Source organism: Eublepharis macularius, chromosome 13 (genome assembly GCF_028583425.1).
Source record: "Eublepharis macularius isolate TG4126 chromosome 13, MPM_Emac_v1.0, whole genome shotgun sequence".
Lineage (NCBI taxonomy): Eukaryota > Metazoa > Chordata > Lepidosauria > Squamata > Eublepharidae > Eublepharis > Eublepharis macularius.
In genome coordinates this window covers 33,312,388-33,339,526 of record NC_072802.1, presented here as the reverse complement: position 1 = coordinate 33,339,526, position 27,139 = coordinate 33,312,388, and the positions used below count along the sequence as shown (strand labels likewise).

At 43.1% G+C, this 27,139-nt stretch overlaps 1 protein-coding gene across 2 annotated transcripts; it reads right to left on the bottom strand.

Annotated features, from left to right (window-relative positions):
* Positions 1 to 4,301: 4,301 nt before the first annotated feature.
* Positions 4,302 to 25,635, bottom strand: LAMP2 (lysosomal associated membrane protein 2). Of its 2 annotated transcripts, none has more exons than XM_054996248.1 (9): positions 25,470 to 25,635; positions 17,618 to 17,736; positions 16,500 to 16,707; positions 14,159 to 14,320; positions 13,386 to 13,723; positions 12,785 to 12,907; positions 11,904 to 11,970; positions 11,330 to 11,497; positions 4,302 to 6,437 (listed from the first exon to the last, which is right to left on the bottom strand). In XM_054996248.1, exons 1-9 carry the CDS (start codon positions 25,558 to 25,560, stop codon positions 6,295 to 6,297), a joined length of 1,419 nt encoding a protein of 472 aa, XP_054852223.1. In that variant the 5' UTR covers positions 25,561 to 25,635; the 3' UTR covers positions 4,302 to 6,294. The 2 variants fall into 2 exon arrangements, with proteins under 2 accessions (XP_054852223.1, XP_054852224.1); XM_054996249.1 differs by lacking the exon at positions 4,302 to 6,437 and adding an exon at positions 8,082 to 10,093.
* Between the last annotated feature and the right edge of the window lie 1,504 nt (positions 25,636 to 27,139).

The following is a 27,139-nucleotide window of genomic DNA, read 5'->3' as shown; positions in this document are numbered from 1 at the left end:
CCTCCGTTTGAGTTTGATACACTTCAGCCATAATTGAACCAGGAAAAGGGGTTTGAGTCTATGTATGACTTTTCTGTACATCATGTGTTGTCAAGAAATGCAAGTGAAATGTAAAAGGTCTCTGAATCTAAGGACTCGGTAGAGAACATTCAGAGACCTTCAAAGGCCACTGAAGAGATAAGGTGCGTCATGTGTCTGTGGGTGGGGGTGATTCCCCATATGTCCACCTCAGAAGAAGAAAAAGTACAACAAAACAGACATAAATAGGGAATGTTAGAATAGTAAATACATGGAAACAACTGGGCCTACATGGAGGTCTCATCCAAACAGTCTATTTAACACTGCTTTCCAAGACAGGGTATGTATAGTAATAAGACAAGGAAGGCTGTACTATTGCCAGTTGGGATGCAAGGAAGTGACTGGCTGTTCCTTTCCCAATTCATTTGGAACGGGAAGGACAACTGCACTTGCCCTTCACTTGGGGAGCTAGCCAGAAGGGAAGTAGGCCAACCAGCTTCCTGCACAAACGGAAGGCGGCACTGGTGGCTGAAGCAAGGAAAAGCTCAACGCTGTCTGCCTAGTTTGCTCTGCATCTCAGCCATTTTGGGATAGACAATTTTGTTTTTCACAGTCGTGCCTTCAAACCCCACCCACCCTGCCCATCAACATAATTATATTGTATATTTTACTTTTACCTGCCTCCTCCTAAAGAGGTAGACTTTGCTATGACCGATTTCAGGCTCAATAGAATTCGGGGGAGGGCAGGAGAGGAAGAAGAATGAGCACAGCATACTTGTCTCCTTTTGCAGCTCTGCAAAAACTGCTGTAGGAATCTGCAGTGAATGAAGGGTTCTAGCAGAATCACAGCCTAAATGTTGCTTTGCTTAACAGATCATTGTTCTGTGGGATTCCCACTCACAAAGAAAGCAAAATTAAATCACCAACTTCATTCTTCTTGCTAGAAGACAAGTGAGAAATAAGTTTTCTAATGTAGGAGGAAACTGACAGCACTGGATTGCATCCCAAAATCGATCACACTGAGTAGTAGTTTATACTTCATAATAATAAATTGTTCATAGATGTAGCCTGCTCTTTCCATTTGGAGATAAAATCATGCTAACTAACCCTCATACTGCCACAGTGTACAAAACTACTGCACTAGAACGTTCACCTCCTGAAGGCTAACAGCCAGCTTCAAGAGAACGGAAACACCCATCACTCAAGATGTCCTGCTCTCCAAATATGGGTTCAACTTGCTTGCACTTCTTTCTTAGGAATCCCACACAACAGCAGTTCTTGAACTGCAAATGGCTCTGTCCTCAGTTGTTTAGATGCAAGATGTGTATATATACTATCTCAGAGCTTCTGCTTTTCCTGTTACCAAACTCTGCTGAACTACTTCATGATCATCTCCAAAAAGTCAGGATTTGAAGATAACAATATCAAGCAAACTATAAGAAAAATGCCTTCATTTGTTCCAGATCTTTTGGAGGGTTGGCCTGAGGGCTACGTTCATATTTGATGGTGGTGCCAAAAATGCTGTGAAACGAATAGCAACAATAACTAGCTTACGCAGTGATGGTTCTTCTGGAAATTATGCTTGATTAATCAATATACAGCTTTGCTAGGTTCTGCCCCAAATGATGTAACAATATGCAATGTCCTTATGACTTCAGCAGGACTTACCTGCTCAACAAGAACTTTCTGAGAAGAATATGTCCTGGGTGATTTCCTGAAATTCTGCTGGAACATGCAGCTGGAACAAAAGTGATCTGATTCCATCTGGTACTAAGCTCCTGCACTATTATAAGGACCAACGATGATGTTCCGTTGGTCCACTGGGTTTAATAAAAAAGGGCCAAGATTCCAAAAAGCGACTTAGAATTAGCCAACATTTCAGAAACAGTGACTTCACTTTTTTTCTTGGAACACACTTCCATCTCAACACTCCCTGCTATATCATGCACTATTATTGGGAATCCCACTCAGAGCCAAGCTACAAGTTGGACACTTGTCAGCTTCCCTCAAGTTTTGACGGGAAATGAAGGCGTCCTGGTTTTACAGCTTGGCTCTCCATTACAGCTGCAAGACCAGGATGCCTACATTTCCCATCAAAACTTGAGGGAAGCTGACAAGTGTCCAACCTGTGTCAGGCATCACTTGTAGCTTGGCTCTGAGTTAAAGAAGCCAGGGTAAGAAAATATCAGGGATACACTTGGTCCAGTAACTCAAGTCCCAAAGCTCTTTCAGAAAGATAGAGCTAGAAAGTCCTGCAGTTCCTGCTCAAACTACTAAACAGTTAGTGATGAGTAAGGATGCATGTTTATGTAAAACACTGCTGAAGTTCCATGCATTTCCTGTAAAAGTTAACCCCCCTTTATTTGGTCCAGTCCTCCTCAGCTGTAGGCCAGCACCCTAGTAATACTAGTAGTAGGGGCACGTTGGTGAGATGATATTTCTCTAGAATTACTTTCTTCAGCACAAAATAAAAGAGGAAAAAAAACTTACCGCATGGGTAATCATGGCTTCAGTCCAATCTGCAACCACAATCTAGGTCAGCTGTCATTCTCCCAATCATAAGCACAGATGCAAGCAAGGTAAACTTTTTTTTACTATTAGAAAAGCATGAACTCATACCATATGTTAAAAAGAGAAGGGAGGAGCAGAAGCAGCACAGAAAAAGTCATACTGATTGGTAGCCAGAACTTTTTTTCTGTCTTGCAAGCATGTAACAGACAACGCCAAGAATGAGAAGTAGGCCAACCACCACACCCACTGCCACAGGGATGACAAAGGTCACATCAGAATTGCTACACTCTTCAGCTGCAGAAAGAAAGATTTAAAAAAAGAAGCAAGGGACAGGAAGTTAGTGAAGAGCAGCAACAAACAAATCAGCCAAGCATGGTTATATATTCCCTTTAAAAGTTATTTTTCCCCAGTCACTTTTATCTCCATCCAACTCATCTTTGGGACTTTAATTCCCAGAGCTGTGTTAAAGAAAAAAGCAAGGGTCTCTAAGCCTGGCTTTGGGCCTCCAAATAATTCTTAAAATGAACCCCCCGTAATTGTTCAGTACAACATGGACAGCATTACCTTGCTGCCTCCAACTCAAGCAAACTAGTGTGCGAAGAGATCACTGTCAACAAATTACAAGGTTAAGTAAACATCTATGCTTTACCGAAGGTGAATTTAGTATCCTCTTCAAGACAGCATGGAAAGGCTGTGTTTGCAAAGAGACATTTTAAAAAGCTACGTAAACAGCTGTGCAGCTGCTAAACGTAAGATAATCATCCAATTGTGAATCTCAGTTGCTTGTTTGGCTCTGATAGGAACTATCAACTATAGTCGAAGGCTTTCACGGCCGGAGAACGATGGTTGTTGTGGGTTTTCCGGGCTGTATTGCCGTGGTCTTGGAATTGTAGTTCCTGACGTTTCGCCAGCAGCTGTGGCTGGCATCTTCAGAGGTGTAGCACCAAAAGACAGAGATCTCTCAGTGTCAGTGTGACACTGAGAGATCTCTGTCTTTTGGTGCTACACCTCTGAAGATGCCAGCCACAGCTGCTGGCGAAACGTCAGGAACTATAATGTCAAGACCACGGCAATACAGCCCGGAAAACCCACAACAACTATCAACTATAGCTTTCCACTGAGGCTAAAATACAAGCCTTGTTAAGATGGTGGGGAAATCAAAGATCATATGATGCCTCTGAAAGTTTGAATCCAGTTACCTCAGACTTGTGTAGGTCCTGTGTTGGCCTCAAAGCCCCACCCCAACTGACCCAATCTTGCATTGCCAGAATCTGCCATGCAGAAAGGGATGGAGGGTGATGCCCCTGGGGTTGTGTTAGCTGTACTGACACAGGTCTTTCAACAACAACTCACCCACAGAAAGCAAGAGTTTCCTATAGGTTACCAAGTAAAGAAGTCTAGCCTGAGAGACAGTGTGTGCAGTGTTTAAGAGTGTTGGACTATAACCTGAGAAACTTTGGTTCAATTCTCCCTACTGCCATGAATCTTGCTGGGATACTTCTGGTAGTCACTCTCTCAGCAAACCTATCTCACCGGATAATTGTAAAAATAAAATGGAGGCACACAGAATAAAATACACTGGCCTTGAGATCCTTAGAGGAAGCCTTCTGCACTAAATAACTAACCAATCAAATATGTTTCTTTGTAGGCCAGAAATGTTATATAAATAAGCCGCTGGGCTACAGCAATGTATAATGTCTGTGGGCATATTTGCAAAGCTGTTTGCTCCCCTCCCCCCCTCCCCCGCTGTTCTTCATGACAGTAACTCAAAGTTTGCACAAAGAAGAATTTAATTTTGCAACATGTCAAAACAATGCAAACCAATTTACAGAACTCCAACATTAGCTGGAGAAACCGGCCCAAAATTGGATACCAGTGCTTGATTCTCCACGAACAATTCACTGATATCTCTGCAGACAAGATAGGAGAAACAATGACAACATAAGCGACGCCACTCTGCAAACTGCCAGGTTTCTCTCTGACCTGCTGGCAGTCTGCTCCAGGTCAAAAGAGGCTAGCGCCCAGACAAGCTTTGACCTTCTCATCAGTCTGCCAAAGAGACAGAGACACTCTCCTTCGAAATGAGCAATGCCATCAATTCAAAGTAGCAAAGGGTTGGAGTTCTTAGGAAACAGGCCCAGGGAAGGTTCTCAAAGAGGCAAGTGGGAAAAAGCCCATGAAACATCACACTCCAGAGGCTTCACCTGGCTCACAAGCTGGGCATATAAGAGAGGAAGTGTATCACTACACTGTCAGCTTTTGGAGAATGGCTGAGAGGGGACGCACACTCCTAAAGGCATACTGTATCCAGAATACTACAGTTTCTTCAGAAACATTTTGGTTACAAGCATTCATAGTAGAAGGCAATGTTTACTGATTATGTTAAGGAAAATGTATTGCAAGGTAACACTGCTTCTAGTGACAACACAAAGGCACATTTCCATTACAGAACTGAAGGCTGCTTTGGTAACAGTTATCCCAAAGGATTAATTGCCACTACTATTAATTTGTATTTAGAACTTCTGCCTTTCTGTATTCCCCAAAGACTCTCAAGGCAAGCAGTAAGTGGTACACACAGGTGTAGAATCAAGTCAAAATACCAAATAAATTACATAGGGAATGACAATATACGTGCACATAATTAGAGACGATTTGTAATAAGGCATAACAAAGGCTATTGTTCACAAATATTAGAATAAAGCTATAGCACTCTGTTTATATAACGGAAACAGTTACAACATCCCACAGGATCCAGGACCCACTTCAGATGTTCACATTGGTACAGGGCTCTTTGGGTTTAGCTTTACATTTGGAAAACTGAGAGAAGACTTTCATATACGGAGGGGTGGGGGTGCAGTGGGAAAGAAGACATGGGACATGCCCCCAGCCTCCACCTGTTGAAATGGTACGCACGCCTATACATGCTTGTCCCATGAATTGCTTAAAATCATACATTTTGAGTGCGTACCTCATTTCCTGTGGAAGAGAAGTATCAGCTGAGCATCTTTCCCATTTCCCAATTGTCAGAACAAGCTCTTCGCACACAGCATTCAAAGAGCTCCCCAAACTAGTCCACAGTTCCACATATTAGATTTATACAGGATGAAGATCTGTTTGTATATTTGGGTTTTAGGCTGGTGCAGACGCAATCGTCTCTCTTGACAGGTCATGGCTAGCAAACTGGGACAGAACATGCGTTCCTTTCTTCACTCTGGAGCAATTCTCCCTTTCCTCCCCAACGCATGTGCCTATGTAAACCACAGCTGGAACAAAAGATGTTCCCCACAGCTCAGGGAGCTGAAATGAGTCCGTTCACCCAGGATGTCAGAACGTAACTCACTCAAAACCCTGGTTTGCGTTAGGGCCTATGTAAATGAAAAGCACGTTTAATACAGGGAGGGCAAAGGGGGTGGAACTACTTTCTTGGAGTGGAGGTAAGCAAGCATCCACAAAGCTAGCTTTCAAATGTGCAAGGAGCCAGCAGGACTTCTGTATCAGGATTCAAAGAACAGGGACACCTCAGGCAGCCCTTTTCACTTTGATAGTTCAGCACATCAGTTAACATTTTCGAGGAAAATTTGGCTTATGATCAGCCTTCTGCACTCCAAAACAGAATGGTTTCAAACCTATTCTAATGAGACAACTCAATACACAACACTTGTTTTCTCTACAAATCCACATGTATCTTTTTAAAAACTCTGCAGGTGCAAAATACTTCTCAGTGGGTCGATGAATGAAGTGTTCAGCCCAAACAGCATCCTGTTTTTAAAGCTGCTCGTAGCCAGCACTGTGATGTTTTTGGCGGCCAATAAAAAAAGCCAAGAAAATCAAACACACTAGTCCCGCCAGTGCTGCTCCCAGAATAATAGGCACGAAGAAGTGGTCCACCTCTGGGCTGCAGTCTTCAGCTGGATAGAAAAAGGGTAATGAGTAAGAGGATAAAACACTGGTGCCCACTTTTCATTTGAGGTGCTAAGGTAAATTCACGTATGGAGCCCATTTACTCTGGATGTCTGAATAGATCACCACAAGAAGAGCCCAGCTGGGTCTTCCAACGATGAACAGGTAGATGCTGTAGTGAAACTCACAAGGAGGGCATATAGGCCTTTGCCTCTCCTGCACTTTTGTCTGTCCACACCATCTGGCATTCAGAAGCACATGGCCTTTGAAGACAGAGATTTCATGTTGTCATCATGGATAAAAAAAACATTGATGGCCTACCAGCTGCAATCAATTTGTTCAGTTCCCTTTTAAGCCTTCTTAAAGATGCAGCAAATATGTTTCCTGCCACCAAAATCACACACTGTTACCAAGACTTAAGCACTCCTGTTGTCCTTTGCATATATAATGTAACTGGCCCATCACTATCACGGGATGCATGGAATAAAGACTTCCAATGTGGTCTGAAGACACAAACTACCCGTTTACAGTTGAAGTTTAGCAGGCAAACTTCTGCAAGCAGCCTGTCTGGGACTCCCTACCAGAGAAACATATACAAGCCACTCTGAACTCTTTGGAAGAAGTATGTGTGCAACAGAGAGAGAGATATGGAGTTGCAACTGAGAAACCTCTTGTGGGTAGTTTCAAAACTTGCCCCTTTCCAACCCAGGTAATATGATCTCTGAGCTCTACAGAGGAAGGAAGGATGGTAACTGAAAAGTAAACCTGCCAGCTGTATGTAGGGGGAATCCATGGATTCCTGGACACAGGCCAGAGATCCATTGCCTTTCCTACCATAGCTTCCCAGTAGGTTTGCATTATATGGCACAGATCAGTATTCTACAAGAGATGTTCAGGGAGACTTGGGAACAAACCAGTTCCTGGTTTCTGTCTTTAAGATGATAAAGTTCAGTCTAGGTGCAGCTTCTGAAGGTTCTCTTAAGACGCAAGTGGAGAGGTCAAATTAAGAGCAAAGAAAATGCAGACACATAAAAAACACCGAGAAACTAGACCTGTTATCTGACCAGAGCTGGTACAGGATCAACAAGTAACTGAATTGTGAATTCACTGCTAGGGGACATGATGATGGCTTTGAAAGGGGATTGGGCAGTCACAGCAGATACGCAGCAGTTAAGGCTCACTTAGGCTAACACTCTTCACAAATGTGCCAGTAGTATGTGTTCTGGCAGAAGTTAGCATGTGGACTGAAATATAAACCACCTTTAAATCAGCTGCCTTCCAACAGCTCCAGAGAACTTGGAAGTTCTGCAGAAGCTTCCAGTATGAGAAGAGAGACCCTACAGTTATACTGTCAAGGAAAGATTGCAGGAGCACTCCATACAAGGCACCAATGAGATCTGATAGCCCAGGCTGGTCTAGTGCTGTGTACTAGAAGATGCCCTAGAATCCTTTATAACCTGTATGGAGTTCTGCATCAGGTGTGTAATGGACACATCAATGAAGACAAGTGTCCCTGCGAAACAGTAACTTTGAAAGCCACTACTTTTAAAGCAAGCAACTTCTCTACCTCAAGTTTTATGGCTGGTGCAGCAGTAGCAGAGGAACCTTCAAGGAAAAGCTCCCCCCCCCACCATTAAGTAATGTGACCAAGCTTCCTTGTGAATAGAAGAATCTTTATTAAAGCATTTTATTTAGACAGACAATCACACCTATATGTAGAAATACAGTGTAGAAAGAGCTTCAACAGATTCAAGCAGACAGTGACATTTTAGAGGTTAACATGAGCCAGTTAGTGGCTGGTGAGCAGCATCAGAAAACAAGCCTTTGCTCCCATGCCACTCATGAGCTCGCTGGAGCGAGAGTTACTCTTGGCTGTGTTTATCTCAAATGTGCTGCTAAAGTTCAGACAGATCTAGCTGGCTTATGTTTCCCTACTAAGAAGCATGTGAAAAGACAATGGCTATGATGGTATCCTGGCAGATGTTTAACTCTCCCTTACATCAGCAAGCCAAGAAAGGGGTCTTTACAAGAGTCATTAACTACAAGCTACTTATTTGTTGGAGAATGCAAGGAGAAAGGCAGCCATTTTGTTGTCCATTCAAGCCACAAAAGGATGCTTATGAAAAGGCTGAAACACACCTTGATTCTAAGAGGAAATTCAATTCATACTAGTCTAGGAGAGTATTAAAAAGTATACCTTTTAAAAATAAAGAGCCAATCTGCGTTCTGTACACACACTCCACAAGCAACTGCGTGTGCAGCAAACCATGCAGTAGTCACGTTTAAGTTCCTTTTGCTAAAAATTGTTCACTTTGGAACCAACGTTGAACCACAAGAGTTTGTTCAACAATCACGCATGAAAATTCCCTTTTCCAGGCAATTCCCTCAAATGTAGAACACCAACAGTCACAAAACCCACACATTTAGTGCGGCTTGTACAGCATAATGCCTACTAGCACAATATGCAAATCCAGTAGTAGACCTGTGCTCTCGCACATTATAACCATGGATGGTGGATTTTACTCTTGCTCAAGCTCTGCCTTCCTCCTCCCAGACCCCACTGCTATATACGTCACGTTCACCTCAAGAAACAAAAGTGTAGTAATCACCAAAACCAAGAGGTTTTAAATGCACAGCTGTATGCCCAAGCTTATGAACCAACTAATACCTGCTCCATAATGGATATGTCACAGGCACTTCAGCTGTTTCAAGAGATGCTGGCTTGGAAAGGAAGTGTTTAACCAAGAACCTAGTTACTCTGCAACTTACGGGCACTTCAAGGTAAGAAATGCCAATTTTGGTTTTAAATGCAAAATGAAGTTTAAAAAAAATGATTTTGTTATTTTAAGAAGAGGTCTAGCAAGAAGAAAGATCCTGCCTGCCTCTGTGGACACTGAATAGTCACATCCCATGAGATTAGGTTTATGCAGTTTCCTGGGTCACTAGACAGCATCGGATGCAGCTATTCAGGATACATGAACTCAAGGAGTCACTAATTTTGCAGTACTAGTAAAGGAAGTTTGTACACACTTGTCTAGCAGGCTTGCTTGCGCTGAATTGGCTGCTGAGTCTATGGTGCCACTAGCTTGTGGAAGACCACAAGCTCTGCACTGCGCACTTGGCAAGTGTTCTGGGATTCCAAGTGGTAGCTACCAAGGCAGCCAGGTTATCCTTCAGTTGTCAACAATGGAATGTACAGGGCAGCATGTACTAATTCTAATTTGCGTAGGATAAATTTCCTATTTAGACTGCTCTCTGCTTAATGGGCATGTTTTCTATGTGGCATTTTTACATTTAATAGAACTCTGCCAAGTTTAAACTTGTAGACTAAATTATCATTCTGCTCAGTATCTGGTTTCCTCTGTCTTATGAAATCTTAACAAGTTCAGAAGACACATTCTGGACTGTGACTTCGGGGGGCATCTCTGTGCCTTTGAGGAGGATCATGAATTTGGGTAGCTGGCTTCCTTTTTAGAGCTTGCCACTGGTTGAGCCGCAACTGAGGGAGAGCAGTCTCGCAAGATTTATAATGTCTGATATCCACCATAGCCTTTTCTTCTGCCAATTAGGTAAGCAAATACTATAATGACAATCAGGATCACCAGAGCAGTGCCCACTGCAATCGGGATTAAAATGGTATCATCATCGATTGAACACTCCTGTGCTGTAGGCAAAAGTGGTGACATAAGAAAAAAAAAAAGATGTTTGTTGACGGCAATCCAAAAAAGGCTCTGCCTTAAATAATTACGATTATCAGTCTAAATCCTAGAAGGTGGTCTGCAGGAGTTAAAAGCCCCATTGCCACACCACTCTATGAACTAGAATGCAACTGTCTTTCAGGCGACCAAATGATTAAAGCTTTATATCCCCTGCAAAACTCTGCAAGATTGCTTGTACATCACTAAAGTGCTTGATCTATGATCTTGGCATGTTTATTAATTGGATCAATGTCAAACTCCACATGAGGCAGAAGTTCTAACAGGCTCTCCATATGAGGACGCTAGATGACATAAATTAGAATCTAAATGGCATAAATTAGAGTCTTCTGACTGTAGCAACAATTACAGACGGTAGAAAAGTCTGGCTCAAGAGCAGCTAGTTTAAAGCTTTCCTGATATATCTGCCACGTTTGGAGTTATATTTAGTTCACTTTTTTTGTTCCAACCTCTTTGGTTACCCATATTTGCCATGCTACCAGACAGTCCAATGCTATGTAATAAAGAACTAGGTTACTCAACCTGAAAAAATGGTTTTCCTGAGCCTGGTAAGCTAGGACATGATGAGAGGTCACCCAGAAATATTCATATATGGATATTACTTTCAGTGATCTATCCCCCAAAGCCAGATCTGTCCTGTTTGCATAAAAACCTGCACTTGCTGCGTAGCTTTAAGAAAATTTGAAAAGAAGTCCAGAGCTTCTTTCAAAGGACCCAACTGGTCTTAACACACTAGTAGTATGCAAAATAATTCCAGAACTGTTCAGGTATCTTCTTAGGGTAAAGTCCCCTTCCTTTTTTAAAAAAAGTTATAGATAAGGGGAAGGTGCCTTTTGAATGACTGAACTTGTAGGAATTTCTAGTACAGGGCTGCCAAGGGTTTATCCTCTGGATCTTCTGTTACTTATGGTCTAATGGAATAGGATTGCTTACTACAACCAACACTAGTATTTTGGACAGTATCTGCAGGTGCAGTTGAACTACCATTTGGATTCTACTTGGAATTCAACTGCTACTTCACACACAGAAGCCTGGCTCACTTTGGGCTAAGAAGCTGAGTTTTGGTCAAGGAGACCAATGAGTTTCTTTATCAGCTTTTGTTCCTACCAGAAAGAGTAATCATTCATAGTGTTCCACTCCCCCCGCACCATCCTAAGTCTGTCCAGCTGAACGTTCATTCTTACCTGTAGAGTACTTGTTTTCTTTCACATCAAATGGTTGAACCCTTAGGTCAAAGGTCTTTATTCGATACCCCTTTGTCACGACAAGAGTCTCTTCTTTTTTGCACATGTATGAACTGCCCAAGGAGGCATCCCAGTAACTGAGACTGTTGTTTGCAGCATAAAGAGAGCCTGAAGAAGAAGAAGGTCACATCATCTTACTAGCAACAGGTGTGGACTGTAAAACCCAACAGATTTTAATAGTGTGTTGCAGCTAGGAAAGTTTATCTTATGTTAATTGCTTGGAAAATCAGCTGCCTAGGGAGGTGGTGAGCTCCCCCTCACTGGCAGTTTTCAAGAAGAGGCTGGATGAATACTTGGCAGAGATGCTTTAGGCTGATCCTGCACCGGGCAGGGGGTTGGACTAGATGGTCTGTATGGCCCCTTCCAACTCTATGATTCTATGAAAACTGCACAGCATAATATTCCAAGCGGAATTTCTGGACAGTCAGGTAAACCCAACTCAAGATGAATTCAGAAAGTCAGACAAGTTATTTGCTAGGTCATACTTGATGTTTTAAACTCGTGGGCATCTTACCATTAGCAGGACGAATGACAGTGACATTCACACCTTTTAGGTAGAACTTTTCAGAGCTTGTGTTTTTCTGTTTAAAAGACAGACCCACCAAAGTTTAAGTTATGCACAGTGGAGACAAACAGCTTTAAAACTATTACTTTCTAGTTTTACTAATGCTTCAAAAGCATAAGCAGCAACAACAAAAGCTACCATTTGCAATAATGAATGCAGAATTGCAGTTAATGCAGCAATTATGTTGCTACATGCGGCCCACGTGCTTTGCCCTTCACTGGTGTACAGTATTTCCCTGCCACGTTCAAGTCCAGTGCTTGTTGGCTTGTTACTGAGCTCAGACAAGTTCAGCAAGAGCTGGGAGTACGAGGAAGTGTTTGTATAAGATGCTTCAATGGAAGGCAGAAGAGATTCCCACCAGCACTGCTGGTACATTTCAAAGCCACTTCCAACTGCTTCCAGCACATGGAAAAGCAGAAGTTTTTTTTTTTTTAAAGGCAAGTATCTATGTTCCCCACACTTTGTGGGGAAAACCAGACTCACCCTCCCTTTAAACCCAGTCAAACAGGTATTGCAGGAATTACTATATATGAAGCTGTCTTCCACCAGATCAACCCACTTGTATACTTAGCCTAATAATGTTTACTCTGACAGTGGCTTTCCAGGATCTTGGACAGGTGTCCCCCTCCCAGCATCTACCACTCAACTCTTTTACATGGAGGTATCAGGGATTGGACCTGGGGCATTCATCGTGTCAAGCATGCTCTCTAACCACTGAGCTATGGTTCCTTCCCAGTAGTTCTATCTTCACATGAATGGAGCTGTAGAACATGATGCAATGCCCATCAAAAGAAAAAAAAGGAGGTCTTGCACGCACACAGTTCACTTACAACTGCAAAGAAGAAATCAATAATTGTGCTGTTGCGATCATTCAGTCTGAGGTCAGCAGATCTTTTACCACAGTTACCAGTTACAACAGTAGTGTTTGGCTGAATATTAATAATCAAGGGAACCTAAAAATTAAAAAAAATTAAGACATTTAATAAACAGGCTCATAATTTTCTGCTGAACAACTCTTGTGGGCAGATACAGAACTTTCCAACAGTAGCAGGTCAGCATTTCCTACTTACTTTCAGAAAGGAATAGCTATTTCGTCTACTTTTTCCAGTTCCAAGGAGTGTAACTGGTCTAGCTGTTGCCTCAAGTAACACCAACAAACCTTATGACTATATCTTAGAAGTTTGGGCTCCCTCTAAAGGAAAACTATGCTATAGCAGCCATAATAACACTACCAACAGGAAAGAAAACAGAATATTGATAGATTTCTGGGACCCCCTCCCCCTCCCTCAGGGAAGGGTACTTTTAAGCCCACACACTCCTCTCTATTCCTTTTGTGAAGCATATTTTGAGTCAGGAGGCCCACAATGTTCAAGTCATCCGGAAACCTTAAGATTACATGGCTAGATATAGAATGTAGGGACAACATAAAACCTGTTCTTTAGAGACGTTCAGCTGCAGGCCCATGCTTGCCAGAAGACAGACTGTGGTACCAACGTTGACTGAGTAGTTTCCTGTCATAGGCTTCTCCTCTGTTTTGGCAGTGGGCGGAGGAGTAGGTGACAAAGTTGTTTTAACAGAGGCAGCTGCAGTTGTAGTAGTGGTGGTACAGACAGTTGAAGAGGTGGTAGGTATAGTTGTAGTAGTAGTAGTAGTAGGTACAGTTGTAGTAGTTACAGTTGCAGCTGTAGTAGGCTCAGTGGTGGTTGCAGTCGGCACACTCACAGCATTTTCAGCAGTGGTAGCTACAATATCTTTATCACAGTAAGTATCTAAAAAGGAAAGATAAGTGCACACACTAGTAGTAGCATGATGTCTTGGACATGAACACTCAAATGGAGGCAAGAACGACTCTGAAAGAGGTTGGCATTTGTTAAAAGCTGTATCTAGTTGGTACAGATTTCCAGATATGTAACCGTCAAGGTTTTGGTTCTATCTGCACAAACTGACAGATTTTAACTAGGGAAGTGGCTGACGCAGGGGTACAAAGAGCGCAGGCATTTAGTCCTGCAACCGCATCAGAATTGAAGCGCATGCCATCAAGGGCAGCAGGTTTTACTTGACAGCAGCAGATCCGAGCTGTATCTCTGGACTTGGGACAGGGCAGATCAATTTATTGAATGCGTAGAGACCAAACTAGGCAGCGGCTGTTGTTCACCCCCATGTATACTGCTACCGGAAATACTTGCACATGACGGACTACTCACATGCTGTACTTAAGGAGCCATTCTGAAGGAAAGCTTGCAGAGTGATGTTCCAGAAATCATTTGTGACATTGCCAGCTTTGACAGAATCTACATGATGACAGCTAAATACTGTATGTAACTGAATCGGATGCAAAGGATATTTTGCAGAGGCAGTAATCAGTCCTGTACGGGGAAAAAAAAACATGCAAGAAGTCATTTATGTGTGCTGGGTATCAAGCAAAACGCTATATCCTGTTTTTCTTACATGGTAGGCTGATGTTGGCAGACTGCTTTTTGAAGGTTTCATTTTGCTAATAACAGATGAAGTTGCCTTATAGCAAGTCAGACCATTGGTCTAGTGAGCTCAGTATGGTCTACTCTGACCGACAGCAGCTCTCCAGGTACGTTACCTACCACCTGGAGAGGCCAGGGATTGAATGTGGGACTCCCTACTTGCAAATCAGACAATCTGGCTTCCTTCCTGGAGCCTAAGTCCTGTTAACCCTGGCATAATTTGCAGGTAACTGAGAACCTTCCCCTCTACCTTAATAGAGGGTGAGCGGGCATGACTCAGTGGCAGAGCATATATCTGTAGCGCAAATCAAGCTACTGCAGAACTCTAAGGTCCTATCAGATGCGACTAATTTTCCCAATACGCTATTTCAAAGCTGCTGTGTGGGGCTGCTAATTTGATTAGGAGATGGTGCAGAGGGCTGTGCATTTAATCATCATTCCCTTGAACCATCTGAAATCACCCATTCCCTTGAACCATCTGAAATGACTATCCTGCATTTCTCCTAGCAGGGGAGGACTACTTAGTACAGGGAAATGACATGGGAAGAAAGCAGAAGTAAGATACAGATACACCAGCTCTGCTCTCCTGATCAATTTTAGCTTAGAGATCTGATCATTGTCTCCTGCATTAGTTTTGGGCCCAGGAGGCTTAGGGCATGAGCTTTTGTAGGCCATACTGCATTTCACATGCAACAGGGTCAAGATACAGCAAACAAAAAAGAAAAAGCATGTATAGTGCATTAAGTTCCAAATTGTTTCAACAGAAGGTAGTTTAGTAGCTTATCATGATTATCCTTCTGCTAGATATAGAAGGTACAGTACAATATAAATATACCATTATTTCCAATATGCTGACTCACTGTGTTTTCTCTTTGTTTTCAACTTACTTGGGAGTTCTGAGATTTGAAACTCAAGTCATCTCTGCTAGACGGTCTAATTATAGATCACTCTGCTGAAAATCACAGCAATTAGGAGCACCCAGAGCAAAAATGTAAAATGGATTATCAAGGTTCAGCACCTGAGCCTTGAGGAGATCCCACAATACTTTAAAACAGATTCTAGCTTAAGTGGCCAGGAAGATACTGCCAATCACTCAGTTCAAGGTAAGTTTTAGCCAGAACATGTATGCCACAGTTGTGAGAGGGTAGAAAAAGCAGCAGTGGGTGTAGAAATGTTGAAGTCATCATCACATTAGTTCTTAGCAGGGGTCATTTCGTAGAAAAAGAGCTGGAGCTCATTAGCATAATCATTAGCATATGCCATGCCTCTTACCGTCACCGGAAGTGTGTAATTAGCATAACTGATTTGCATATGCCATATCCCCTGACATCACCTATTCTGGCTGTTTTGGACCCAATCCTGCCCATTCAGGGCCGAAATTGGGCCCAAAACGGCAAAAAGGGGTCTGAAGATGGCTGAAAAGGGGCCCAAAATGGTCAGGATTGGGCTACTGATGAGCAGAAGAGTGATCCACCACCTGTCAGAGGCCCGATCCAGGCTGAAACACGCCCAAAATGGCTGAGAGTCAGGTGGGTGGGGCCACCTGACATGTGACCTCTTTGGGGAATTGCTGAAACTGTGTTCTTGTGCGTTCCCCTTCAAAATGAGCCCTGGTTCTTAGGGATGTAGAGAGATGATTGAAGAAGTATGGGAAACATCTACCAAATCTTAAACTAGATGGGGATTTTAAGGTTTGGCGGAATGGGTGGGGCTTCAGCCCTTCCTATGACTGCTAAAACCTGGCTTATGCAAAAGAGAAGATATGCAGAATGGTGCACTTTGTGTAATGTTTACACAGATTGCAAAACTCAGATCCTTTGGTACAGAATATGAACTACCTGTGCTCAGGGTTTTAGCAAAATAAAAGTAGTCCAGTAGCACCTTAAAAAGACTCATCACACATTTCTTAAGGTGCCACTGGAATTTATTTTGCTACAACAGACTAAAATGGCTACCTCTCTACGATTTCCAGAGTGGTAGCCCTGATTTCAGCCCTAACAGGCAACTAGGATAAGAACCACAGCAGCAGAAACTATTATTGCAGAACCATTTGGAATCCTGTGTTTACCTTTCCTTTTAGCATCTGGAAATAATTCTGCATCATTGGTATTGTAGATAAAGGTGATGTTTCCTTGGTAAGTATCATCTGTTTTTGCAAAGTTGATACTCCAGAAGTGACCTTCTCCAAACTCTATTGCCAGCAGAGGGCCATTGGTTCCATTACAAGAGCTTCCATCATACCTCACATTTTCTGGGAGCATAAAAGCTTTGTTTTTCTGAAAGATTGGAGAAAGCGTGCCAGTCCTAAACAGTAAGCTTAGTTTTAACAGCAGGGGTACAGCTCATCTCCTTCAGATAAGAGCCACCAAAATGCTATACTTCAGTTTTTGTTCCAGTTCAAATATCACTTTTTTCAGGCTGTCAGACTCTGTACACCTTTTAAAGTGAAACTCATTTGCTAGGCAGTTGTAAAGCTGTGATTTCTCCTGAAGTCTATCTAGTACATCATTGTGCCCAATTCTGAACTAGTTCTTGGAGTGTGGATCAAAAATTCTAGACAATGGGACCAGGGTCAGATAGGGGGATGCAGAAAAATCTGAAATCTGGCAGAACTCCCTCCCTTTGAAGAAACCTCAATAACTTTAAGAGATTAATGCCCACCAAGATTTTATTTATTTAATTCAATTTATATTCCACACTCCCTGCATCAGTAGGCTCAGGGTGGATCCATGGCAGAACCATGTTACAAGATCTTGGCAGCTGTTGCGGGGGGGGGGAATACTGCTGAGCCTTCCAAGCCTTGGTTTCTGTCAGTCAAAGGGGAAGGAAGGAAGCAGGGAAATGGAAAAGGTGGGAGAGGCTGCCAGAAGGAACAGATAAAGGTAAAAGTGAATTAGTTGTAGGGTAGGAGAGTAAGAAGCAGAGAAAGGGGAGAAGCAGTATTGGGAGGGGAATACAGGGGAAGGGAAAATGAAATGCCCCCAGAGTCCTTGCATGTCCCTCACTAGTACATCAATAATATTAACAGAGAGATGTATCTTGTCAAATTTAAGACAGCATCTTATTTTAAAGAGTTCCTTTTAAATACAACAAACACTCCTTTAGCCTTGGCCATCAAGAGGTATTTCATTGTGCAAGATTTCTTACAAAACGTATTCCAAAAGCCCAAATAGCAGGTTTACTTACATATTCACTAATATTGGATTCATATGTTATCGAGAAGTTCATCATCCATTTTGCATAGAGACATGTGATGTTGGAAGCATCCTTCAGTTCTACGTCAACAGCATACATCTCGGAAGAAGCTGGAAAATTATTTACTTGTCAAGACAACTCGAGCCACTTCTTCAATCCCAACCTTTTATTTGTACTGCTTATGGATAAGCTCGCTCCTTCCTAATATTCATCTTCTGCTTCTATTTATATGGCATAAAGTTGAGGTTTAGACTGTTATAAGCAACAAGCTACATGTATTAGAGTAGTTCCACAAGAGATTTTTTGGTAGGCCTCTCATTTGCCAGATGTCTCCTCGAATTGTAATGTAGAAAGCATTGCCATATTCTAGACCTCACCAGAAGGCCTGGGAGCAAACTCTTCTCTCTCTCGTTTTTTAACATAATGTGGTACAGATGCTGTCTTGGTTCCCACTAGAGATGGGCATGAACCGAGATACAAACCAAAGTTCCTGATGAACCAGGTTGGTTCATGGTTCGCGAACTGGTGGTTCATCAGAGCCCATTTCTGATGAACCACTACTAACTTTAGGCTGGTTTGTTTGGTTTGTTTTTTGGTTCGTCACTGCAGACAACCTGGAGCCGATCAATCAGTTTTCTAGGCAACAAGGGATGGACTTCTTGCAGACCTGGAAATGGCCTTCTGTGGCCTGGAAGTGACTTTCTGCTGACCCGGAAGTGATGGTTTGCTGACCTGGATGTGATGTTTTCACGAACCAAACAAACCAGTTCGTGAACCAGGGCAGGTTCATGAAAATTCATGGTTCGTGAAATGCGACAAACCACAAACTGCATGATTCAGGTTTTTTTCCATCTCTAGTTCCCGCCAGTGGTGTTCAAAGAGAATTCCTTCAGAAAAGCCTTTGCATCCTGCTGATTCTGCCAAGGGATCACTGTATAACTGCCACATAACTTTAAAGATAGCAGAGTATTTTGGAGTATGTACTACGGTGCGCACTCAGTGTGGGGCTCTTACTAGCCATGCTGGACTGTTTCACAGCCTTTTTTAAAAAAAATAATGATTACCTATTAACACACCAACCCTTTTCTGCAGCTGCACATTCCATTCTTTAAGGAATCTTTTCCATGTTACTGATCAGGGAACCCCTAATGGGTCATGAAACCAACAGGGAGGAATTGAGGGAAAGAGTCAACTTGATAGCAGATTTGGGTTTGCCTCTGCCTCTTACACAAAATGGACATAAAAGGCTGCCCATGGCTCAGTAATGCTATATATTTATAAATGCTAAACTTAAAAATGTCAGCTCATTAACTGGTATTACTGTGTTTTATGTTTGTTAGGCAGAAACACAAGATAGAGGTACTTTTCAAGAAGGTCTTTAGTAGTAATTTTAGAAGTGGGCTTCAGAAAGTTTAAGAACTAGTGCCCAAGTATCTCTTGAAGGACAGGTGTGCTGCAGAGGATTCTGGGACATTTCTAGTCATGTATATATGGGTGACATGGATAGTCTCTCTGTTACCTGATGTGAACAGAGAATGTGCCCCTAACAAATACTCCCCTTCTTTTGCAAACTACTGAGAATTAGTGGCGAGTACTGAACAAACTGCCTCTCCGGGAAACTTGTCCCCAATTATATTATATTATATAAAAGGCCCCCAATAAGTCTCAGAGGAACCACAGGTTTTCCTGGAACACTATGAGAGACTTGCCCCCTAAAAGAACTACTTGAGTCTAGCAAATGCCTGGACCACAACCCCTCAATTGTAACACTGCTATTTGTTGCTTCAATCCTCACTGCATTTCATGATACTGTGCATTAGTACACATGGGGAAGACATTAGCTAAAGAGATGGGTGTGCTTGTTTAAGGAATAGAAACTCCTAGGCTTGGCTGGAAGCCGAAATAGCAGACAGGCTTGAGGCAGAGTGACAACTAACAGCAGCTCTGTGTGCACCTTGTGCCCTCAGCAGTCAAGTCAAGCTTGGAAGAGCCATTCACAAGAGGGAGAGGAGGCTTTAATACCTCCTTTCATGTGGCACCAAGACCCAGCAAAGCCCAGAGATAATTAGACCCCTTCAACATGTTGGGGCCCATATATCTATACATCCCTGGTCAGCTACTAACAGTGGGTATATTTCAGCAAAGCAAGGGCTGGAGGCAGGCACAAGCCAAAAGCACCGGCTTTTGAAACCCTTAAATTCATAAAATAATATTTGCTTTATATACCGCCCTTCAGGATGATTTAACACCCACTCAGAGCAGTTTACAAAGTATGCCATTATTATACCCACAATAGGTGGGTGGGGCTGAGAGAGCTCCTAGAAGCTGTGACTGATCCAAGGTCACCCAGCTGGCTTCAAGTGGAGGAGTGGGGAATTAAACCCGGTTCTCCAGATTAGAGTTCCGCGCTCTTAACTACTACACCAAACTGGCTCTGAAAATATCCTGAAATATCCTTTAACCTCCTTACCTACCTATCATTTCCCTTTGCCACATGTGCATAGGGATGAGCAACTGACGTGTTTACTAAGTTAGGGACTTTGCTGATCATAGATCACAAGGAGGCAGCCAGAGTCTACTGTCTGGAGACCAGCCCCTTCGTGGCAGGTTTTTCAGCATGGAGCCAAAAACTCTCCATGGGGGAAAAACATATGCTGCTTCCAAAGACTAGAACAGCAAAACAAACAAACAAACAAACAAACTCCCTACAAAATCAAAACAAAAGAAACAGAACAACTTATTAGGACCCATCAAAATATCACAAAATAGCATGCCAGCTTTTTAGCTTCCCAGAACTCTACCATGCTGGAGATTTGGTATGTAACAAAATAAAGGGCAAAGGGGGAAAAGAGGTGTTACAGCATGACTGAAAAGCCCCCACTCTGCAATGTGGGGAACATGCTGCATTGCAGAACTGATATTGGGCACATTTCAAATATAAAAGTCAGCAGCCACATGTATTTTTGTAATGCTTAGAAAATGTTATAAACTGCATTGTGGATCCATTCTTGGTAGAAAAGGAGGACAATAGTTTCCCACAGAGCAATGGAATTTTTTTTGCTTTTGTTGTTTAAATCGATTTGGAATTATGAGTTTGCTTGTATTAACACTCATTTTCCTCTCAGAGCAGGGACAACCTCTTTTAATTATAAAACACTCCAAACTTCCAAAGTCATATTGTTTAAACCAAGCTGGCATGACATTAGGTGGTCACAGCTGGAACTCAGGATCCAGATCTGTAACATTTCGCCCAGTTCTTGAACAAATAGCTCTTCCCATTTAACTGTGCAGCAAATGCTTCCGAAGTTCTATACCTCATACACTCAGTAATCTTTACAGCAGGCAAGATAGGCCAGTAGAATCTCCGCATTACATACAGGAAAATATTCTGGGGTGGCATACCAAAGCCTCCTAACCCCCATGATGCCAGCCTGAGATTTAAACCAGAGACTGTAGTACTGAATGGAGCTGAAGAGGGCAATATTCCCATTCAGCCTTTTTAAAATGTAAAGAGCAGAAGGGAACAACAGCTCTACTAGAACCTTCATTTTTCAGCCAGCTGATAGCTAGCACATTTTTCCTAACTCCTCTAGAATATCTGGTGCGGACAGGATGAGACCCCTGTCAGAATACTACCTATTGTTATTCTTACCCAACTACAAGTTTAACATTTATTTTAGGTGTGTGCCTTTTTAGCCATGACTCCTTCCAGCTCTGCTGCTGAAACCTACGAAGATCTTGGCTTTAGGCCTGGAGCTAGCCTCTTGTATTTCATGAATTTGTTCATAGCAGGACATGTTTCAGCTGTCTACAAAAGGAAGCCACAAAAACAGGAATCAGCTTCAAGTACACCCCCCCCCCCCCGGCAAAAAAGCTAAACTTTCCAGTAGAGATGGAGAAATGAAGCTGATTTCCACTTTCATTTAAGAGAAAACACACCAAGAGCCTCATATCTAGTCACATTTTCTGTTACTATTACTCATCTTTTTGCAATTAAGCATTCATAGTATTCCCACTTCCTGGCTGCTGAAAAGGTTTTGAAGGCCTCGTGTTATCGGATGCTGTGACCATGCTTGCAGGAAAAGACTCGCTTCTGATCCATCCCACTTTGTTTCAGACACTGAACTCTCACACTGTAAGATTTTGAAGGAGATTTTAATGCTCTTCTGAGGGCTGGAGCCAAAGATGTGGGGAAGAAGGTTTCCTAGTGAATTTTTTCTAGTTTTATTTTTCCATGGAAATGTTCCCATTTCTAAAGATCCATTGTCATGACAATGAAGGTGCATCATTGCAGCATTAGGCAAGCTTGGCAAGTTTAAAGTTGTAATTAAAGTTTCAGGCAATTATCCCTACGAACTGCGTGAGACAATACACACATGTTCCACTGACTTTGGTTTTTATTTAACTTGCATTCTTACATGTCTTTTCTCACAGGATAGAAGAGACAGTGTAATCAACAAACGGATAAGGAACTTAAGTATTGCCACAATGAGTGACTGTGAAACCGCAGTCCCCCAGTAACCTCTGTGAAAGAGTTAAATTCTATTGAAACAGATGAGTAGACAGCTACGCCCTTGGCATAGCATTCAATTCTTAGTGTGTGCTAACATCAAAGTACATTCTTGCAAGGAGTGTTAAGCCACTCTAAGGCCATTCAAATCAGTGGTCTTAGACTGGAATGACCCGGTACAGGAATGCAGTGTCAGCAAGTCAACAGTTTTCAGTACCTCTGGTTTTCTGCTGCACTTTAAACAAAGTACATATTATATTGCCTTAAACTTTTTAGAAGTATGGTGCCAATAAAAATATTTTCTACTAAGAGCGTTCAATGTCATTTCTGTGTAACCTTCAAGCCACGTGACTAATTCTTCCCCTAATCAAATATTGCAAGTATTTGTTGTTACTAGAACACAGAATTGACAAGCTATGTTTACTAAATGCAAGTGAAAACAAATACACTAAATCAAATCATGTTCTTCTTCGGATATTAGAACATTTTCCAAAGGATTTTTTTTCAGGAAGCCTGGCCAGAGCAGACCTATGAGTAAGGAGGGGGGGAAAAAGCAAGCCTCCCCCTTCTGTTAGGTAACAGCGGCTCTGGAAGAAGGGAGATCTGCTAGTACCTTCTGCTCAGTAATAACTAACATCATAGAGCTGCTCTGAGGCAAAAAGGAAATCTACAGCCTATCCCTAGGATGGACCCCCAAAATGTCATTGCAAATAAGGCATCTTTTGTCCAGATGCAACAGTAAAATGCACCAACATGCTTGATCCTTAATTGCTTTGAAGCAAGTAGAGCCTTGCTTTATAAATGTCTTCTCCACCACCACATAGCCAGGTTCCCTGCCCCTTTTTATGCAGATATCTACTAGGAGGGGGACCGTTTTCAGACCCACCTCAACCATACGCCACAACTGGTTGCCACCCTTTTGACCCAGTCAGTTATTTGACAATCCAGCCAACTCATCATGAGTATTTAATGTAGGCTGGGGTTTGCTGCGACTGTGTTACAGCCAGCCACATTTAATTGTTTTATACAGATGGGGGGAAAAAACAACTCAAGTGGCTCTAATTACATTTACTGACAAAAGAGCTTTTTTAAAGAGAGCATAATTGCTCTTTGATGCCTCTGTCTCTCTCACACACAAAGCACTAACCAGGGATGGGATAATTCATATTCTATTTGGTATTTCTCCGATATACTGTCTTTGGGAAGGAGCAACAGACAGTGGAACTAAAAACAAACATGCGCTACCACTGTTTACAGGCAAAGCACCCACATGTCATCAATTCTACAGCTTGGAGCTGATGTCTGTGTTGTTGCACCGTTGAGGCACCACATGATACTCCTTAATACAGTGTTTTTATTCTGGTGCCAGATTAGAGGTCTGCCCTTTGAATGCACTGTGTTGATGCTGCTGGGTTCTTCTAGTGTTGTTAGTAAACAGTGACTTGGGTATTATTTTCTACTCCCCTCTTTTTACTGGACTGGTAACCCTTCACTTTCTTTTGGCATTCATCTGTGTCATGTCCCTTCTCCTTGCTTGCTAAACGCATACTGAAGAGTGTGGCTGTGAGGTGGAGAGAGATTAGATCACAGTGATCTCTCTTGGGTGTAGCAGGATCGTGAATATACCTGTAACTGCAAGCTTCCCTTACAGTGCAATCCTAAAACGTGTAACTCCAGTCTAAGCCCATTGCAATCAATGGGTTTAGACTTGAAGTAACATTGCTTAGGATTGCACTGTTAGTTAAGCAAAACAAGGTGTTGAGTGTTCTCAGGATTACAGCCTTAGACGGGCTTTTAAATAGTGCTCCCATGTTTGAACTGGATATGAATGTAAAAGCAATTTATAATATGTGACATGGATCAATCCTAATAGGAGGTATTACACGGATTGTGTGCTTGGGATTTGGGATTTTACTTTTGGACCAGCATGGCTGGCAACAACTTGTTTATCTGTGGAAAGGCAATTCATAAATGTCACATTTATTTAGACAGTGTGGTTTTAGTAGATAACTGGAGACATTTCAAGCAGCTTCTCTTAGCTGAAGTGATAGAACTTAAACTACAGGGTAAGCATGGATACAAGCTGAGTGTTGAGATTCTTTTGATGGAGGAAAAAAGGTGAAAGCCTCCTACACCCCCCCCCCCCGCCCCAGCTCTCAACAGCCATGCATTCCCTAGATTTCCATTTAATAGACAACCCCCTCCCAAACTAAACTACAGACACTGTAGGCTTCTTACCTGCACCACCTTTCATGCTTCAGTATAACAGTAAAAACCTTCAAAAACTACCCCTGCCTACAGTTCTACAGTAGAGGGGTTCCAAACATGCAGGCTACGTGGCAAGAGCAAACCCCAGAAATCCAGCTACTTGAAAGACCCCAAAGGCCAACTCCCTCTGAAGACAAGCATATTTGCTGCATTGCTGAACACAACAGAGAGATCCAACGAAAAAAAGATACACACACAGGGTAAAAGGAGCTTAAATTTCTTACCAGAACTTCCTTGGAAGTGCAAAACTAAAGACGGGATGCTTTCTTACCTGTACTCAGTACTAGCCCATACTTGCTTACTTCACTCCCTACATACACATCCACCAGAAGAGATTAACTGGAAGGGCAAGATTCAGGTCCAGTAGCACCTTAAAGATCTAACAAGTTTCTAGGGTATGAGCTTTCTCCTCACCAAATATGTTCAGAAGTGGAAGTATGTATGAAAAAGAAAGTTTTGACTCTCAACAGCGCATACCCTGGAAATCTTTAAGGTCCTATTGGACCAGAATCTTACCCTTCTACGGCAGACCAACACAGCCACCCCCCTGAAACGAACTGGAAGGTGTCTGAAAAAGGGAGCTCTGGCTCTCAAAAGCTCATACCCTGAGGATCTTGTTGGTCTCTAAAGTGCCACTGGACCCAAATCCTGCGGTTCTTCCGCAGACCTACACAACGACCCACCTAAAACTAACTAGAAGGAAGCGCACACAGGGTAGCAACTCATTCAATCGCTTATCTATGTTGTTTGAAGAGTGTGTCTGTTGTCTCTCTGGAAGTTCCGTGCATAGCTGCAAGAGAACCATTCCTACATCTTCCAGTGCAAGAAAAAAACCAAACTCAAACAATTTAGCAGCAAGTTATAACCAGCACGCTGACTCACAGAGACACACCCGGCACCCTCCTCCTTTTCCTCAGACTCCTACAAAACCTCTTTGAGCAGTTTGCTTCTCATAAGAGAGAATCCACGAACTACTACTTTCCTCCAGAGTCACGCTTTCCTCCCAACCTGCCCAAGCGGCGGCGGGTGGAAACTGCCCACACTCGCCACAAGAACCGCCCTCACCTGAGCCGTCCAGTAACATAAGGATGAAAAGGAGGAGGCCACAGCAGAGCGGGCCCAGCAGGCGGCCGAAGAGGGAGCGCCGCGTCTCCATGCCCCCAGCGCAGGAGAAACGAGCCGGAGCCTCCCAGCAGGCGCAGCCAAGCCGAGACCCGAAACCTGCCGTGTGAGGAGCGGGAGGGGAGAGACAGGAGGAGGAGCCTTCGGGAGCTAGCCAATCGCAGCGCCCGGCTCTCTCCGGCGCAGACTCTGCGGTTCACAGGCCAAGCCGCCTCCGGGATCGACGAGGGAGGATAGGACTCTTTCGACGCGTTTGCAGCCTGCGGTGATTCAGTTGGTTTTATACGTCGCCCGCTTGGTAAAATTCGTGTACAGCTTTCATCTTCCTGGCTCAAGACAGAAAGGGCAGGATACAGTTGCTCGGTCTGCCATCTCCAGGCAGGGAAATTCCTGGAAATTTGGAGGTGGAGCCCGGGGAGGACACGGTTTGAGGAAGGGAGGGAGCTCAGCAGGGTATAATGCCATAGATACCCCCCCCCCCCAACAGCCATCTCCTCCAGAGGAACTGATCTCTGTAGTTGTAATTCAGGGAGACCTCCAGCCACCACCTGGAGGCTGGCAACCAAATAGGGTTGCCAACTTCAGGTTGACAAATTCCTGTTGATTTGGGGGTGGAGCCTGGAGAGGGCGGGATTTGGGGGGAAGGGACCTCAGCACGATATTATGCCATAGAATCCACCCTTCAAAGCAGCTGTTTTCTCCCGGGGAACAGAACTCTACAGCCCAGAGAGCAAGAATAATAATCCTGGGAAATCTCCAGTCCCCACCTGGAACTTGGCAACCTTATCAACAGCGGAGGACCGCAGATGTGCTGCGTTTTGAATGGCAGCTCTCTTTGTGAGAGAGGCGGGGACGGCAAACCGAACAATTAAGCTGTGCAGCCGCCGACGGAAAATGCTGAGTTAAGGCTGTCCTGCCAGTCACGTGAAGCCTTGTAACAATTGCAAATAAAGGCGCTGCTGTTTGCCGCTGGCACAGTGATGTGCAGCGGCGCATTGCGTGGTGGTCTGTGTGTTTAAACAGGCACCTGCTCTGTGAGTATTTTGTTGTCGGTACGTTTTTAACAGCGGTGTGTATTTTACGTTTAACAGTCTAGAGTGTTCTGGCTATATGTGATGCGCGTGTGCATTTTTTGTGAGTGCAGCTTATACGCCGCCGATTTGAAAGTTTTGGGAGCTGCAGAACTGATGGGAGACGCCTTTTGTCACCTTGGCAAGAGAGGAGGGAAAGAGAACGGAGACGGGTCAGGCAGGCGAGGGAGGCACTGAGAAATCATCAGACTCTTCAGTGCCTGAATTCATTCATTGATCTATTCTGCTCAAAATGGCTCTTTTGCATTATAAGCCGACTTTACTTTAAAGGTAATTTTTAACAATGTGTTTAGAATGATATTTATTTGTGTTACTTATAGTCTGCCTTTCTTACTGGGGTTCAAGGCAGATGACAGAGAGCAAGTTCATACAACAGAACTGGAACATCCAATTAACAACGCCATAGTATTTGTATAGTGGAAATCTAGAGCCAACCAGGAATCTGAGAACAAAGCCAAAGCAAAGTATAAGTGTGAGGGGATCCACCCATATCCCAATGGAGGGAGGCCACAAAACTGGATT

What these genes read in the sequence shown, in the direction of transcription:
- LAMP2 (XM_054996248.1), bottom strand. Translation starts at nt 25,560, where the DNA reads ATGGAGACGCGGCGCTCCCTCTTCGGCCGCCTGCTGGGCCCGCTCTGC. An exon ending in TCCAGATGCTAAAAGGAAAG is followed by an intron (nt 14,321 to 16,499) that starts GTAAACACAGGA and finishes TTCCCCGTACAG; the next exon opens with GACTGATTACTGCCTCTGCA. An exon ending in TGAACGTCTCTAAAGAACAG is followed by an intron (nt 12,908 to 13,385) that starts GTTTTATGTTGT and finishes TTTAATTTTTAG; the next exon opens with GTTCCCTTGATTATTAATAT.